At 44.7% G+C, this 17,371-nt stretch overlaps 1 protein-coding gene across 4 annotated transcripts; it reads left to right on the top strand.

Moving 5' to 3' along the window:
* Positions 1–3,801: 3,801 nt before the first annotated feature.
* Positions 3,802–15,528, top strand: LOC144727549 (G1/S-specific cyclin-E1-like). 4 transcript variants are annotated; one of them, XM_078606415.1, is made up of 11 exons: positions 3,802–3,970; positions 5,287–5,399; positions 6,285–6,353; positions 8,300–8,469; positions 9,239–9,374; positions 10,039–10,185; positions 10,787–10,882; positions 11,133–11,267; positions 11,847–11,958; positions 12,916–13,073; positions 14,417–15,528. In XM_078606415.1, the coding sequence occupies exons 2-11, from the start codon at positions 5,301–5,303 to the stop codon at positions 14,513–14,515; spliced, it is 1,221 nt and encodes a 406-aa protein (XP_078462541.1). In that variant the 5' UTR covers positions 3,802–3,970; positions 5,287–5,300; the 3' UTR covers positions 14,516–15,528. The 4 variants fall into 4 exon arrangements, with proteins under 4 accessions (XP_078462541.1, XP_078462540.1, XP_078462543.1 ...); XM_078606414.1 differs by having other exon boundaries at positions 3,803–3,970; positions 5,291–5,399; XM_078606417.1 differs by lacking the exon at positions 3,802–3,970 and adding an exon at positions 4,327–4,424.
* Positions 15,529–17,371: the final 1,843 nt, after the last annotated feature.

Here is a 17,371-nt window from a genome sequence, read left to right as displayed (position 1 = left end):
AATGTATAAATACAGTCTATAAAAATATATTCATCATCTCTGATATCCTGAAGAGAAGTCATGACAACCCATGAACACTGTTTCTGTGATGAACGGGACACCACGAGATGGAAGATGAAGAGCCAGTGGTCAAGACTAATGCTGGAGTAGCAATCAAAGGAGGGAACGAGCCAAAAAAGACACCTTCCACAAAGATGGAGCGATGAAATCTGCTTGTGTGCAGGCAAGATGTGTGCTAGTTGGAGGTGTGGGGATTTGTTGCATCAGATCATGAGAGATGGCAATGGCTTGGAGTGGCCTTCATCCAGCAGTGGATTAATCATGGCTGTAATGAAACCACTGTAAATTCAGTCCAATTATAGTGTATGATCGAGAGTAAAAAGTTATTCTAAAGATCATGATATGACAGTCAAATCAGTTGTTACATGTCTGGAAGTTTTTCTTAAACACAGTATTCATGGGGGGTTAAAGTATTCTGTACACGAAGCTGAAGTAACTACTTTGCAGTAAGGTCGAGGCTCCATTGAGAATGGAAAATCTGGAGTTATTGGGGCAACGATCAAGTGAATCCATGACTGAATGTGCGCCACTAATGATGTTGTACATGCACAGCCTCCCCATGTCGTGTATGTCCTGGGGTGTATTTGACCAGTCCACTACGCTGGTCAGTGTGGGTTGAAGGCAGCACGGAGCATAGACGTTGAGTCATGTGTATAATACAATGGATTTTAATTTTAGAACTTTCGTGACTGCAGGAATTATTATTTGGTTCTTTCGGTTAAGTCACGTCTAAAGATAAAGTAATAAATTAAATTAAATAATAGAATACGACGTTTCGATTGCAACACAAGCAATCATCATCAGGTATAATGAAATAGCGACATAATATCTAACCAGAAAACTATAGACAGACATATTAGCAGACAGATATCACAAGATACATACATAGCGAGAGCAACACAGGTGACAGAGAGGGGTGATCGTCTCTGTGGGGTGGCCTTAAATAGACAGAGGGGGGGCGGAGGCAGAGAGAGGGGGAGGGGGGTTAGAAAAATTAGCATATCAATGAGTGGTTCAAAAGAAACGTGGTGCTGCGAGTACGATGGCACAGCAAGCAAAATTAAGATTAGTATGCCAATGTCGAGATCCTTTGTTGAAGGAGTGCAAACTGCAGTGGTTTACCATTATACGGTCCATAGTTTGGGTGGCCACACTCGCACGACAGTCCTGGCGGCTTTTCTTTAATTTTCCCATTCACGAAGAAGATGTGCGGCAACGGCTTGTTGACATTCTGATGCGGTTGATGGTTAACACCCAGTGCCTTCCAGGATGAATGTCAAAGCCAGGAGGAGGTGCGATGGTGCTCGGGTATCGAATGAGCCGTTTATTCCGGATGTCCCACGTTGTTCGCCAGTTACTCCCGAGATTGTAGGTTGTTCCATAGCGCGATCCCAGACGCGAGGTCCACTGTTGACGTCTTGGTCGATGATGGGTATGTGGTTCTCGTTGGCAGGAACACGTTAAAAACACTCCCTCGCATTGTGTGATCACGTCTCTGCGCATATTTGATGACAGACTTCGCCAGAACAGGGATCCAGGCAGGAGATTCGTGTTGGTGTCAGTGTTGCGGTTTTGATGCATATCTCGTCATTAAATTTTGCATCTTGCATTTTTGTGTAAGATTTCCCGCGTAAAATTATACATTATTCTATGATGATGGGGAGGGAGGGGGGGTCATGGGGGAGAGGTGGTTGTTTCTCGTCCATAGAACATATTTGGGACTTCGTTCGTTTCTCAGTCCGCTTGCCTTGGTGAGGGCAACAGCGTGTTCGGTAGTGGCGACAGACCCCAGCACCACTACACTATACACCACTATACACTACTAGACAATATACACCAGAGGTGGGACAAAGTCATTGTTATGCAAGTCCAAGTCGAGTCGCAAGTCATCAAATTCATGACTCGAGTCTGACTCGAGTCCAAGTCACATGACTCGAGTCCACATCTCATAGGTGGGACAAAGTCATTGTTATGCAAGTCCAAGTCGAGTCGCAAGTCATCAAATTCATGACTCGAGTCTGACTCGAGTCCAAGTCACATGACTCGAGTCCACACCTCTGATATACACTGCTGTGCAGAGACTACAGCTCTTTCTGGGGAATTCCCAGGCGTCCCCAGGCCAGCTGAGCGACATCGTCCCGCCTTAAGCAGTCGCCTGGGCCGGCCCCAGTGGGACGTGCTGCTGCCCAGTAGAGTTCCAGGGGAGTCTGCCGGGGTTGGTTCCGTTCCAGGTGCCCGAATCACCTCGACGGGCTCCTCTCGATCCGGAGGGAGCAGCGGCTCGACTCGGAGGCTCTCCCGCACTACCGAGCACCGAGCTCGATCACGAAGCGTGAGGCCCGGCAACCCTGCGGAGTAACCTCATTTTGGCCCCTTGTACCCGCGAGTTCATCCTTTCGGTCGTTAACCAAAGCTCATGACCATAGGTGAGGGTGGGAACGTAGATTGACCTGTAAACCGCGAGCTTTGTGCGAGAACTCAACTCCCGCTTCACCACCACGGAACGGCGCAGCGCCCGCACCACTGAGGACGCCGCACTGACACGCCGGCCGATCTCCCACTCACCACCACTACGCGAAAGAGACCCCGAGGTACTTAAAACTCCTCCACGAAGGGAAATTAAAACCGGGTTCACAGTCGCCCCAAAGACAAAGATCCCCCGTATTGTCTTAACGGACTGTTGGGGAAAGTGCTGTTAGCGAGTAGCACCGATGCAGGCCGGCACGGCACACGGGGTGGGAGTGTGGGTGACCGGCACGGCACACGGGGTGGGAGTGTGGGTGACCGGTGTGGCACACGAGGTGGGAGTGTGGGTGACCGGTGTGGCACACGAGGTGGGAGTGTGGGTGACCGGCACGGCACACGGGGTGGGAGTGTGGGTGACCGGCACGGCACATGGGGTGGGAGTGTGGGTGACCGGCACGGCACACGAGGTAGGAGTGTGGGTGACCGGTGTGGCACACGAGGTGGGAGTGTGGGTGACCGGCACGGCACACGGGGTGGGAGTGTGGGTGACCGGCACGGCACATGGGGTGGGAGTGTGGGTGACCGGCACGGCACACGAGGTAGGAGTGTGGGTGACCGGTGTGGCACACGAGGTGGGAGTGTGGGTGACCGGCACGGCACACGGGGTGGGAGTGTGGGTGACCGGTGTGGCACACGAGGTGGGAGTGTGGGTGACCGGCACGGCACACGAGGTAGGAGTGTGGGTGACCGGTGTGGCACACGAGGTGGGAGTGTGGGTGACCGGCATGGCACACGAGGTGGGGGGGGGGAGCTCAGCACCACGCCCGTCCGCCTGCGCCTCCGCAGTGGCGACGTTGACAACACACCGCTGAGTCGACCGAGGGAAGGCCCGCGACCGGCACGGCTACTCGTCGCCGGTGTCGGGAACCGAACCGCGTGCGTGGCGAGTTCGTTCCGCGCGGCGCGCTGCGAACCCGCGGCCCGGGGCCGGCGTTCAGGTCGCCGTGTTTACGCGCGCGAGCCACGTGGCCCGCGCACTTCCGCATCCAGCCACAGCTGTGGCCCGGCTCCGCCCCCCTCCAAACCCCCCTCCAAACCCCTCCTCCTCTCAAACCCCTCCTCCTGGTGCGCCGCAACTTTAAACCAAAGCTCCCCCCCCCCCCAAAAAAAAAATATACAACAAAAAACATCCGCTTCTTGATAATTCACGGAGAAAATAGACGCAAGCGATTGACACGCGCGGTGCTGAATAAAAATACACACAATTGTTTGTAGCATGGGTTTATTAGTGGGGGGAGGGGGGGGAGGTTCCCCACCCCAAGTGTGGTGACGTCACGGGCCGGGTCCCTGGGATTTAAACGCGGGAAGTGAAGTTTGGCGGGAGGTCACCGCTGCCGCCGCTGCTGCTGCTACAACACCGCGGGCTCGTCTCTCGCGCTCGTAGGTCACGTCGCCTTATCTGCTCATATCTCTCTCTCTTCAACAGCGATTCTTCGTCGCAGATGTGTGTGTTGTTTTCTCTGTAGTAGTTGTTGTTATTGGTGGGTAATTACCGCTCTGCTGCCGCTGTTGCTGTGTTAACAATGGCCGGAGTGTGTGTTGAAGCAAGCAAGCAAGTGGTGGTGGGGGGTCGTCGTTGGATTTTGTTAAAGCAAAGTCACATCTACGTTGAGCGATACTTGACTTGTGTATTATAAATGCGAGGATTGTGATGGATTAAACCAACAATAGCGCCCGTTCAGAGCGTGCTGTGTCTCGCAGCTGCCACCGGTAAAGAGTTGCCTAAGAGGCTCCCAGTGACAGCTGCTGGTGTCGCAAGCGGCGCCGTTTAATCTTGGCGAAGAAGCGTTTGGCTTCATTCCTTCTTAGCCTTAACAAGTAATTCACTCGTCTGCTCGGTATGTAATCGGTTATTTGGCTAATTTAGTCGTTTAATCTCACGTGGATTACCCGCGCCCTGTCCCAGGGCCTTGTATCGAACCACGGCCGTCTGCCTCCACGTTGGCGGGTAAAGCCTTTTGACGAAATGTCTGCGCCTGCTTTGTGCTAAGTTTACCAACGTTAATTATCCCCGCGAGATATCGTCGTCGTTGTCAACTGTGCCACTACATTTTGTTGTTTTGGAGGGAGATGGAAACTGAATCGGCGGCGTTCACAGTCGCGCCAATTACTCGAGAGCGAAGTTATTGCGCCAAAAAATCACCAGGCGCTTAAGGCCGGTCCCGCGGCTCGCAATATATAAACTTAATTTTACATCCACAAATGCCGATCAAATGATGATCTGTATCAGCATCGGGGCTTCGTCTGCCCCCGTTGTAGTTTGTGGCATTCGTCGATGTTATTTTAATGTAAAGTTGTCGACTTGTGGAGTGGGAGCGTGGACTCGCGGCCTGGTGACGTGTGGAGCCCCGTGGCCTTCCAGACGCTCGGCGCTGTGTGCGCATTAAAGTATCATCATAACTCTGTAGAGTTACATACCCCCTCACGGATGTGTAATATACCCAAGTACTGATGAGGGGGTCGTGCTCGCCAATTGTCTGTGTGTGCGATGGGCGGTGAGGGATTTGCACTCCGCGGGTTGCTCCGAGAATTCGCTCGGAGGAAAAAAAAGTGTGGCGACATTTTCCGAACTAGGATGAGGAAGGGGAGAGAGAGAGACACGGGAGCGAGTTTTACTGAGCGTATAATAATAATATTGCGATACAGAACCGTCATAACAATTGGGGTAATATTTCTGCTTGTGTATCTTTTAATGTACAGGTAGCAATCTGAGTATGCACGTCTGCTTGCAAGTCGGAGAAGATCCGATGAAAGCCAAGAGACAGAAGACCGAAGAGAGTGGGCCCTTCATTTTGCGTGCGAGGAGGAGGAAAGTGAGTGGCGCTAAAATGTAACACTACTCGCCATTTCCCTCCCAATATTTATATCAATGATTATTTTTAAAACTTTTTTATATGACCAAGAGTGTGTGTGTGTATGCCATACCGAGCTTTTATCTCAACCAGACTGACCATTACATATTACTCTGGCTCTAATCAGTCTCGCCAAACGAGAATTACTATTTTTGAGCCATATCACCATGCACCTCAGGAACTTCCATTTTATCGGCTACCAAGGGATGGTGATCGCATTGAGTGAGCTTGCCTTTTTGATTAGAACTTGTGATATCACAATTGGGAACTTACTGCTCTTAAAGCTGAGCTATGTATTATACTGGCATTTTTTGGGGGACAGTACTGTATTGTTATACGTATATGCCCCAACGTCTGTCTATGCTCCCAGCCTTCATCAACTTGGTTGCCACTATGTGGTGAGGTATGGTCAAACAACCCAAGCTACCCGCATGGTGTGGAGATGCCCTCATCTTGCTGTGGATTGACAAAGGGCTGCAGATAAAGGTGTACAGTACTGTATTGGCTTATGTTCTGTAAAAAAGATAAACGTGCAGCCATGCAATATCTTTTCCACACCACTGCTGGTGGAAGGGCCTCTACACTTAGTGGGTGCTCTAGAGTTTTTTGGCCTCCACTTCCATGCTGGTGGATTCTTTGAAAGAAGTGGGGGTTGCCCACACTTGCCCGCACCATGCGCGACCTGCCGATTCCATCGACTCATTTATTCTGCTGGGTGAGATATAAAAAAAACTTGCCCATAGTTTCAACTGCTGCACCGTGCAAGTCCCAATGTACGAACCATTACACCACGACAGCATCCCATGTGTTGGAGTATGTAATGTGACCACATGGTATCTTTTGCAGACCCCTCCAAATCACAGGACACAACACACTCAACAGGACCATGATGAAGTGAAGTCCTTGGAAATGCAGGTGAAAATGCATGGTGTTTGATGTGTCTTGTTCTCAGTCTTTGTGGAGTTGCATATTGTTTCACTATTTGGTTTATCTTTCCCAAAGCAAATTAATTTCAAATACAGCCAATGATGTATACTATATTTCTGCACGCATATAAACTATGTTGTCAATGTCCATGTACCATGGGGGTTATATGACCATACTTCGCACTGGTCAATGCAGGTTAGTGAAGGCAGGGTATACGTCTTAAATGTGCTGTAGTACTGGGGACATTACTATGCGTTTTATATATATATGTCCGATTAGCATGGTTGGCTATGTACGGTGCGAAAGAAGTTAAACACATAAAGCGATGCTAACGCTTTTGTGTCTGAAGTTTTGAGAAAGCTGTGGATAATTCCACTTAAGTAAAAGCACACATCCTGTTTCCTGGACAGTTTTAATATGATTAATTTGTTATGTGAAATGACTGCTGATTCTACAATTTAGAAAGCTTTACTTATTTTGCTACACCTCTTGATTATTGATCATTATGATTTCAAAGTAAACTACCACAGTACATTGCGGTAATATTCCATGTGCCGTTGGTGTTGAAAAAAATAATGGATGGGACCCTATTTTTGTTTTACAACTATACAGTGCTTAACAACTTGAGAGGAGGGGGTTGAAAGCCTGACTAATGAATAATGGACTGGACTGCCCTGTAGGCATGTGTGCCGACATGTGTTTGCCCTACTAACATCACAATGAAGCAGAACAGGTGTGCGCAGTGGCTTGCAGTTGGGCCTCCTGTTTAAGCAATTAGACTCTCGTATGACTAACTCATTGTTATTTTAAACGCCATTATGCTGCAGTGAAACTCGCCTTCGACATGGGGGGACACTGGTAGTGGATCGTATTTTTTTCTCTGTGCCTATGTGTAAAAATAATTCGAGATATTCGCATAGTTCTCCATGGATAATAGGATTGATTTACTATCGCTATCTTGCAATAATGCAAATAGAATTAATTAATCTCTTGTGGGATACCACTTCACCATTTATTTGAATTCACATCACTTTGTCAGTCTCATTAATGATGGCCGTGCCAGTCATTGGTTGTTTATTCATTCTTCACGTCGTTCACTGGGTTGCTTTCCAGGCGGTGCCAAGACCAGTTCAGATGTCACTCTTTAATGATGTTTTTCCGAGACCAGTAATCTAACTTGTCTTACGCTCACCACTGCCCCGCCACATGAAAAGGATGACATTGCCACAAATTCTGGGTCATTCCTCCTTTATCTACAAAATTGTGGAAAATAGGAAGAATCCATTCTTCGATACAGGCGTGTCTCAACGAGCGAGATACGTTCCGTGAAAATGTCTCGGTAAGCGAAAACTCGTTAAACGATTGTCGTTTTCCCATTGACTCCCATGTAAAAAATCTTGAGTTATATTTCAGCCCCTAAATTTTCCATTCTTGAACAACTTTTTTTCACGCGAAATAGGAATTATGATTTTAAAGTAATAAAACATCAAAATCACACCATTTAAGAACCACTGCTTGCAGACGCCTGTCTTCAGCGTCTGAAATTAATTGGTGCTGCCTCTCCCACCCATTAGTGCCACATCGAGGCTGTCCTCCCCCACAATATGAAATACGTGAGCACGCAGTCCAGGAGCACTGGTAAACGAATGGCTGTTGGCTGCCGTACTCACCCTGCCAACACGGAATGCATACGCTGGATCGGTCTCCGCTAGCTATGCGAACATTTTGCGAACAAATTAGTCTAAATTTAAGTGGTTGTTTATAGCGGAGTTGAGTTATTTGTCCGTAAATTAGAGAAGACTTCAACAACATGTCTGTAGCCCTCCGATATGCTTTTGGGTTATACTAAGAGTTAAACGGCACAAATTCAAAAATCTCCACTGCTCCATGGCTGTGTTTGTTGTTTTTCATACATGCCTCTCTGTGCTGCTCAGGCATGCTGGGATGGTGCGGTCTCGGCCAACCCTGGAGTCTGCCGCCTTGTGCTGACGCCACAAAAAGAGAACGAGGACTGTACTCCTCCGGCCGGCACGCGCTTTGACCAGTGCCGCCTCGCAAACCTCTTCCTAACCTCCAGCAGGCCGTGTCCGCAGCTCATCCTCAGGTAGAGCTCCTCACTCCAAATGTCTGCGACCCCTTGCGTAGACCGTATATGTATGTCAATGTTGCTTAAATTGCCAGTAGTCCATCTTCATTGCTGAGCAGTTGCCAAACCATGTGCACTATCTAATGAGAGATAAGTGGAGAAGGTTCTAAATATAGAAACCTGTACCCCAGTGTGGATGCTGTAACTGTAGGATAAAACATTGGCGCATTGTAACAGTTATATCAGCCACGTTGGCACCACTGCCGTAATCCCAGAACTTTGTGCAGGCAAAGGTTTGTGAATCGTGCGGAATTGAGCTGTGAATGGCATGAGATAACAGCACAGTAAATAGGTTGTGAACCCATATGGACCTTGGTGTGTGAGCCCCTTGCATGATGGGGCTTTCCCCATGTACTCTGATTTCATCTGCATTTAAAACAATAATAATGGAATTGCCACTGAAAAAGAGTGATTTCCAGGTGAGACTTTTCTGGATAAATAAATGGCATTAATATTATGCAGCTGTCCTGACCTATAAAACCTGCTGCTCACAGGCTACTCTTAAGATAAGGGCAAGCATTTATAGATAGTGACTTTAATTAATATATAATACTATCAAACCTGGATTTCTATCGCTTCTGCATTGCTCTTTGAGACGTATCACATCCCAATTTTTTTTTTTACTTGAAGCAGGGTATGGAATCGACAGAACAGATGGCTAGGGTATGGGAGTCATAGAAAATTGGAGTAGCAAAATTGATGTTAACATCTTTTTGCATTTCCTCAGCATGGTCAATGGTGGGGAGATTTGGTCGAGTCTCCTGGAGAGAGAGCAACTGTACGTACGGGACAGAGATTTTTTCAAACACCATCTGTCGCTGGAACCAAAGATGCGAGCCATCCTCCTGGACTGGCTAACTGAGGTGAGGGTACTGCAAGCTCTGTCTCCTCAACGCATTCACCAGAGCAATAGGTCGGTATCAGTTCTTATTATTTTAGTCCCTTGGCCTTTTGGGCGATTGGGTCATGACTTAATCAATATCTCTCTTTGCAATGCCTTTTCCACTACTGTCCCGTCAACTGCATCTTTCAACTGACCTAGTTGCCATCCCATCAAACGTTGAATGTTTGACATCCAGTTGGATCGTGGTCTTCCTCTTGCCCTAGAACCTCAGTGTTAGTTGCAAGTTTCCTACTTCTCACAAGAGCTGAATTGGTGGTTCCCCACTACCAGGTATAGTTTGTGTATATCAGGCGAGGGAAACTTATATCCCACGGGCTGTATTCAGCCCCCCACTTTATTTATATGGTTTGCATGCAGATAAAGCTAACCCATTTGAAAGGGCCTATAAATGATACTTATCCATCACTGCAAACATTTCGGCCCCACTAAATTGTTTCTAGGGGAATATTTTCGATCTGGCGATACCTGTTTCTAATTTCCAATCCAATCTCTTTGCTTCGATTCAAGTACTTTCGATTTATATTCTAGTTTTCAGAAACTCGTGCGTCCTGGGCGTAATGCCTGTGTGTGTGTGTATATATATATATATGGAGTGCCGTTATACGGGTCTTGTGTTGGTGTAGGTGTGCGAGGAGTACAAGATGCACAGGGAGACCTTCTACCTGGCACAGGACTTCATCGACCGTTACATGTCCACCCAGAACGATGTCGGAAAGTCTCGGCTTCAGCTCATCGGCATAACCGCTCTGTTCATCGCGGCCAAGGCTGAGGTAGCTATTCATGTTGCTTTTTATTTGGTTGGTCAAGAAGCATACGGTTCACATTTTATATCAGCTAAGTAAGATGGCAGGACAACTGAAATGAGGATACGCAGTCTACTGTATCGTTCCATGAGTATACCCCGAATTCCCACACCGCTCGGCCTCACAGCTCCAGAAAGTAGTTAGTCGTCGACCGTTCAGAAAACATGTTGTAACAGGCGCATTTTCGCGTTGTGCGAAAAGTGTTCTCTTGTAGAAGATCAGTATTATAGCAAAAACGTGTCGTGTGAACATGCATTAAGCAAGGACATGCTGTACAGAAATGTGTAATAGAAGGTGATCCACTTATAAATACCGCTCTTAAATAATGGCCAAATTATATAAACGTTTTATTTCACAGCCTCTGTCTCCCGCCAATATAAATATACTTGTAACATATTTTAACACTCCTTAGTAAGATGGGGAGCCATCGCTTTCAGATTATTAAATAAACTATTGAGAAGGGAGTTATTAAAAATCCGTGTGGTATCTCAATAAATGGATCGCCCTGTAGTCATACCATTTATGTAAATGCAATGTTCTATATCTGCACACACATGTTTCCCTGTAGGAAATGTATCCACCCAAGTTGGTGGAATTTTCCTATATAACAGACGGCGCCTGCAGCGAAGATGAAATTATCCTTATGGAGCTTCACCTGCTGAAGGTAACTGATGAAGAGGGGATGAGAGCTCGGCAGGGATGGATTAAAAATCCACTGCAGTACTGCCATCTCTTAGCAACCCTGTGGTCTGCACCTGGTTTCCCAGGCAGTCTCTCATCCAAGTAATGACCAGGGTCAATCTTGCTAAACTTACATGGTTGTGATACGAATGTTTGCATTTAGGGTGATTTTTTTTCTGTTAATCAAGCACCTGAATGTATTGCCTGAAATGTTTTGCTCTTTATATCCGCAGGCATTGCAGTGGAATTTGTGTCCCATTACTTTAAATTTCTGGCTCAACTTCTACATGCAAGTGGCCACAATCGCTGATGACCAACACCTCCTCGAACCACAGTTCTCACGGGAAGATTTTGTACAGAAAGCCCAGGTCTGAACTGAAGCCGCCTGCCTCAATGCCCACACCTGATTTTTCCGCACCTCCGATTGGCACGGTTGGCTACGTGCAGCGTGAAAGAAGTTCAGCATAAATGCCATCTCGTGTCTATGCTTGCTCAAGGGATGTCGGCTGTATTTGAGAAACTTGACATCGATGGTTTTTAATGCATATGTACCCAACGTTCCAGATAAGGTTTTGGAGTAGTTTAGCTTAAATTTTTACACCTTAAGATGTATTTTAAGAAGGCAATTATGCTTTAAAGTCACGAGTCATTTTCATAAGTAGTGTACAGTCTTTAATGCTCTGCAGTATGCATTAACTGGAACCTTACATTTTAATTGAATTGTTGCTTTTGAATTTAAAGCACTGGTCTTACACTAAAGACGGTACCTAGTCTTTCTCATACATACTCAAGCTGTGCATCAACATTGCTTTTTGTTGTATTATTATGCTTTACATTTTATTGTAATGTAATTTCAATTAGTGGATGCATTGATTTCCCTTTTCGTTGCTTATCTGGAGCACAATGTCAATGAAATGAAATTACATTGTGGTTTGTGTTTGTCCCAGCTGCTGGACCTGTGCATACTGGATGTGGGTTGCCTGGAGTTCTCCTATAGTGTCCTGGCTGCATCCGTGCTCTTTCATTTCTCATGCCAGGAGCTAGTGCAGAAAGTTTCGGGTATGTGATAGCATCACACTGCATATTTAAATAGTGTCAATAAAATTATTGTCATTTCTTACCATATTTCTGAGTGGTAGACTTGGTTATGCTGCCAAATACCTTTTTGAGAGCTATATCCGTGGCTCAGATATAATTATGCTTTATTTTTGGCGTGGAGATGGTATGGAAATTAGGGAAAGCTATGTGTGTTATCCTATTTGGCATATGAAGAATTATTCCTTCAACAAGTGGATTCTTATGCCTGTAAAATATGTTATTATTTCAGCCTCCTTTAATTAATTATGACACTGATCTAGATTGATGACACTGTATCTTAAATGTGTGCCTCAGGAGGGTTTTTAAAAAAATAGATTTGAATAGCAAATGTTAAATTCTGTTTAAATGTAAACACCAATATGCTTGGAAGTGTAATCTCAGTGACATGTTAATGGATGTATATGAGTGTACTATACAGCCAGATTGCCATTCGTCACAATGAATTGTCATTTGGGTTCTTTAAATTTGACGGTATTTTTTACATTGGTGATAAACACCTCTCACAGTTGCAAGAAGCAAGTAAATTAATTACATTTCCAATTGAGCTTTTGGCTAAAAGACCCGGAATGCTAAATGGAGTAGATCCTATATAGTACTTGGATGGGTATCCGCGTATGACAAAATTGCAATGCACGTGGTGGGCAGCAGAGGTCGGTGTGGAAAAATCTATTTGTTTTTCTGTGATTCTCTACTCCCATGTCTACGATTCTCACTTGCAAACCCACCCTGCCCAGCATGGTGATTTTTGCTGAAATAACCCCATGACTCGCATGGCATGGGGATTCCATCAAAATATTGTACTTGTAAACAAATGAAAGTAATAATGTCTTACACTCACAATTATAAGCGTGTGAGCATCGCAATTGGTGCACCATCGCGTGCCCACAGTAGCGTAAATGCATTGCGCTTATGACCCAGGGCTGCGTTGGGACGAGATGGAGGAGTGTGTACGGTGGACGCTGCCGTTCGCCATGGTGATGCGCGAGTCTCCACGGGCAACGCTCAAGAGTTTCAAGAACGTGCCAGAGGAGGACCAACACAACATCCAGACGCACTCCGTCAGCATGCTGCTGCTGGTGGGACCCCGCATACACCCATGTCTCAAATTTTTTTGCTCTGTCTAATGGTTAGATACTGCGAGGTCACATCTTGGAGGTTGCCTGTCTGTTGTGCAGACAGGCAATCTAGATTTCTGAGTTTTGTCTTTTCAGTCTGCTGGATACATGGGCCATAAGCATTGTGAAATATTCCATCTTCACTCACATAGAATTTTGCCAACTTATTACTATTACAGGATTCTGAAAAGAAGACCTTATGACTTGGGCTTTCTTTGGATTGTTATACGACAACTGCTAATCCAGTTACCGTTGGTACCATTAATTACACCAGTTCCAAATGTCTTGAAAACCAGCAACCATTGTTGTGAAATGTTAGGAATGAAGGCACCAAAATGTATTCTCGTGCCGGATTCTGTATCGATGTATTCCCTTCACTCGTTCATTACATGGTACACATAGTAATGAACGGATACATATGGAGATATTGACAGGGAAAGGTATAGTACAAATACAGGAGATGGAGAGCGACTGAAGCACAGACACATGTCAGACGTTTGTCAGTACAACGAGTGTTAACGAACGCCTCTGCTCTTCAGACCGATACCCCCCACAGATACTGAAATGCACCTTCACTTATCCACGATTTTTCACGAATAAGTGTCAATGCCTGCTAAATGACAGCAAATATCTGTGGTTTATCCATGGCTATTGTCTGATCCCTTTCCTGGTGTGCACAATGCATCATTACTCAGATTATTTATCTGTGATTTTTGTTTTGGTTGATGAGCGAAGTGGTGTGGCAAATTCATAAGAGTAAAATTGGTCTCCCACATTACTGTGGATAAGAGTAGTTCACCTGAAGTCTGCAAGTCAATTGTGTTAACCATTACACTCGAACAGCTCCATTCGTCAATAACACTGGACTTTAAAGAAAATATGTACAGAAATGGGCAACGTTTGGCCAATGGCCTTTCATAGCACATGATAAAAAAAGACATACGGTGACAGACAAACACGGTAAGTTTATGTTTGTTCCACATTTCTGCGTTTGGTAAACTGGTTACTGGTTTTATACCAGTTTTTGCAATGTGGTTACTGGTAATAACCACAATTGTGTAGATTTCCTGTATACCTTTCTTGCAAAATAATCGTGCATTTGTCTTTATAGAGCCCCCATTTACAAGGGGCCTTCATGCAATAGTTGATCTATTTCTCTAAATTGTATATAGACTTTCAATTATAGTACTATATTGCAGTAACTATAGAGAATGCTCAAGTGCAAAATGTTTCCATTCTTTATCGGTGACTCATTTATAAAAACATAAAATTGTATCGTCCTTTTCACACCACATGTGCTGTAGGAAAGAGCACAGGCCCTGCAGCTCGAGTTGAGCAGATCATCGCAGGAATCTCCAACACCGTGCATGCTTCTCACTCCACCCAACAGCAACAAGAAGTGATGCCTCCTCCTCCCATTGTGAGCTTCGAGGAAGTCTTGGACAACTGGAAAATAAAATGGTCTCCCACAACAGCCTTGTCCATAGCTAACAACCAGTATTATTTTTGTATCACACTAAGGTAAAGTAAAATCCTCTTGGATGGTTGTGGATGTGCGTGTTTATTTCAAGGCACATCACAGTGCATGATACCATAGATTATTTTCAACTACTAAACTATATTGTAAGAAATGAAAAAAATGTAAAGCAATATGTATGGTCTGTCAAAATTCAACACGCTAGATACCGTGATGACATGTTTCAAGATTAAATGTACATACCAGCATTGATTTTGATTGTCAATACATTTTCTTAGTATGATCAAAGGGAAAATAGAATAGCTTTGTATACACGTACATGTTTCGTCGAAGCACATGTTGAAAGCACTGATAATCTGTTGAATTAAACATACCCAAGACAAGTTTTATTTTAAAGTTCAGTATTTTAGTTTATTGAAGGTTGTAAAAGACTTTCAGGCTTGTATGTGGGGAATTGCTGCATATTCAACAGTTTGGGGATATTTCATGAATTTAAGTAAATATAATGTATACGTGGCTCTTTAATATTAAGTTAATATGAATCAACATGCACAATGAATTTGCATTTTAGAATTTTTAACAAGTGCTGGATGGAGTGCTAAATCATGGTCACTTTGTTTTATAGATACGCATTACTGCCATATGTGTTCATTTGAGTGCTTTGCATTTTATTAAATCTGTAAATGTTACATAGTTTTAAATTGCTTGATGGCAATCTTTAACAAAAATCATGTATTGTTTATATTTTTTCTTAAGGAGGTGTAGTGCTGCTTGTAAGAAATGTGGCGTTTGCAAATGGGGTTGAGAGGTGCATATTGGGTTAAGCCTGGGCATTTGACAGTGGATGTGTGCCATCTGTGGAAACTGAAATGTATAACAGTTTTGTGAGATTTTTGAAAATGTGCTTGAATATGAAAAATAAAATGTTTTGGTAGATAATTTCGTACTTGAGTGCTGCATTTAAGATTTTTTCTTCAGTCCAACACTCGACCGTTGCACTGAGGACTGGCGAGTTGCTGAATGAATCCGCATGGCTGAATGGGCATTCAGCTGGTAAGGCTGCAGGCCAATGTGGAGATTGTTTAAAGCAGGGGTCCTCAAACTACGGCCCGCGGGCCACATGCGGCCCACCGAGGGCATTTATCCGGCCCATGGTCACTAATTGGGCTGCGCTTGTGAGCACTAATTGGGCTGCGCTGGTGAGCACTCATTGGGCTGCGCTGGTGAGCACTCATTGGGCTGCGATCTGTGAACAAAACTGCAGGTGTAATTAACTTTTTAATGGCACCCGCACCAGTGTGAGCCTGGGGTAAAAGCGGAGTTCCCCCAATCAGACTGCATTGATGGGCAGTGCAGTCTGTATGTCTCTGTGTGGGCAAAGTTATTGCTGGTATATTGTTTTTGTAGCGCTGTATATTGGTATTTTACTAATATCAATTTTGACTCCCTAGGAAACAATGATGTCAAGAAAGAGAAATTTACTCGGAGTGTAGGATATTCAAAAAACAGTGGACTTATGATTACTTTTTCATGTAGTACAAGGAAAGAGCTGTGTGTCTGATATGCCAGAATATAGTGTCTGTGTTCAAAGAATACAATTTACGTCGACACTGAAACTCAACATAAAGATAAATATGATTGTTTGGTCGGAGAAGTGAGAAAAGAATACATTAACAACTCAGCAAAATACTTTTGTGAAGCAGAAGCAGCTAAATATTTCATCACTGCGAGCAAGTTTTCAAGTTGCCAAGCTAATAGTGTGCACTGGCAGACCATTCGTTGAGGGAGAATTTGTTAAAGAATGCCTTCTTTCTGTTGCCAAAGAGATGTGTCCAGAGAAGGCCGATTTATTTAGTACAGTGAGTCTTTCAGGACCTACAATTACACGGAGGATTGAAGAAATGAGAGACAATTTCCATCAGCATTTGCAAAACTCCACAAAAAAACTTTCCTATTTTTTCTTGGCACTCGACGAAAGCAATGATGTTCGTGATTCTGCACAACTTCTAATTTTTATTCGTGGGACGAATGACTATTTCAAAGTCACAGAAGAGCTTTCTGCACTGCAAAGCATCAAAGGAACAACTACAGGAGAGGATATCTATGAAAAGGTTTGCCAAACTGAATGGTTTGGAGCTGAACTGGGCTAAACTAGCCAGTGTGACAACTGATGGTGCTCCTAGCATGGTGGGGTCTAAGAAAGGAGTAATTGCTCGCATTAACCAAGAGATGGACAAACATAACCATTCTCATCCAATAGCCATACACTGCCTCATCCACCAACAAGCGCTGTGTAGTAAATCACTGAAGTGGGACTGTTAACTTCATTAGAGCTCATGCACTAAACCACAGACAATTTCAGGAATTTCTGTCTGACCTAAATGTTGACTATGGAGATGTTCTGTACCACACAGAAGTCCGTTGGCTGAGTCGAGGGAGAGTTTTGAAACGTTTATATGACTTACTTCCACAGATTACAGCTTTTCTGTTTTCGAAAAACAAAGAAGTACCAGAGCTCAATGATGCAGAATGGAAATGGCACCTTGCCTTTCTGACAAATGTAACAGAGCTACTCAACAGTTTCAATGTGCAACTTCAAGGAAAGGGGAAGCTCATCTGTGATATGCAATCACATGTCAAAGCATTTGAAGTAAAATTAGGCCTCCTCATCAAACAAGTGAAGGAGGAAAACTTCTGCCATCTCCCCACAACTCAAAATCTGTTAGCGGAAAAACCATTGGTTGCATTCCCAAACAAAACGTGTGGATTCACTGGAAAAATT

Source organism: Lampetra planeri, chromosome 26, assembly GCF_965212315.1.
Source record: "Lampetra planeri chromosome 26, kcLamPlan1.2.h2, whole genome shotgun sequence".
Classification (NCBI taxonomy): Eukaryota; Metazoa; Chordata; class Hyperoartia; order Petromyzontiformes; family Petromyzontidae; genus Lampetra; species Lampetra planeri.
This window is presented reverse-complemented; position numbering and strand designations above follow the sequence as displayed.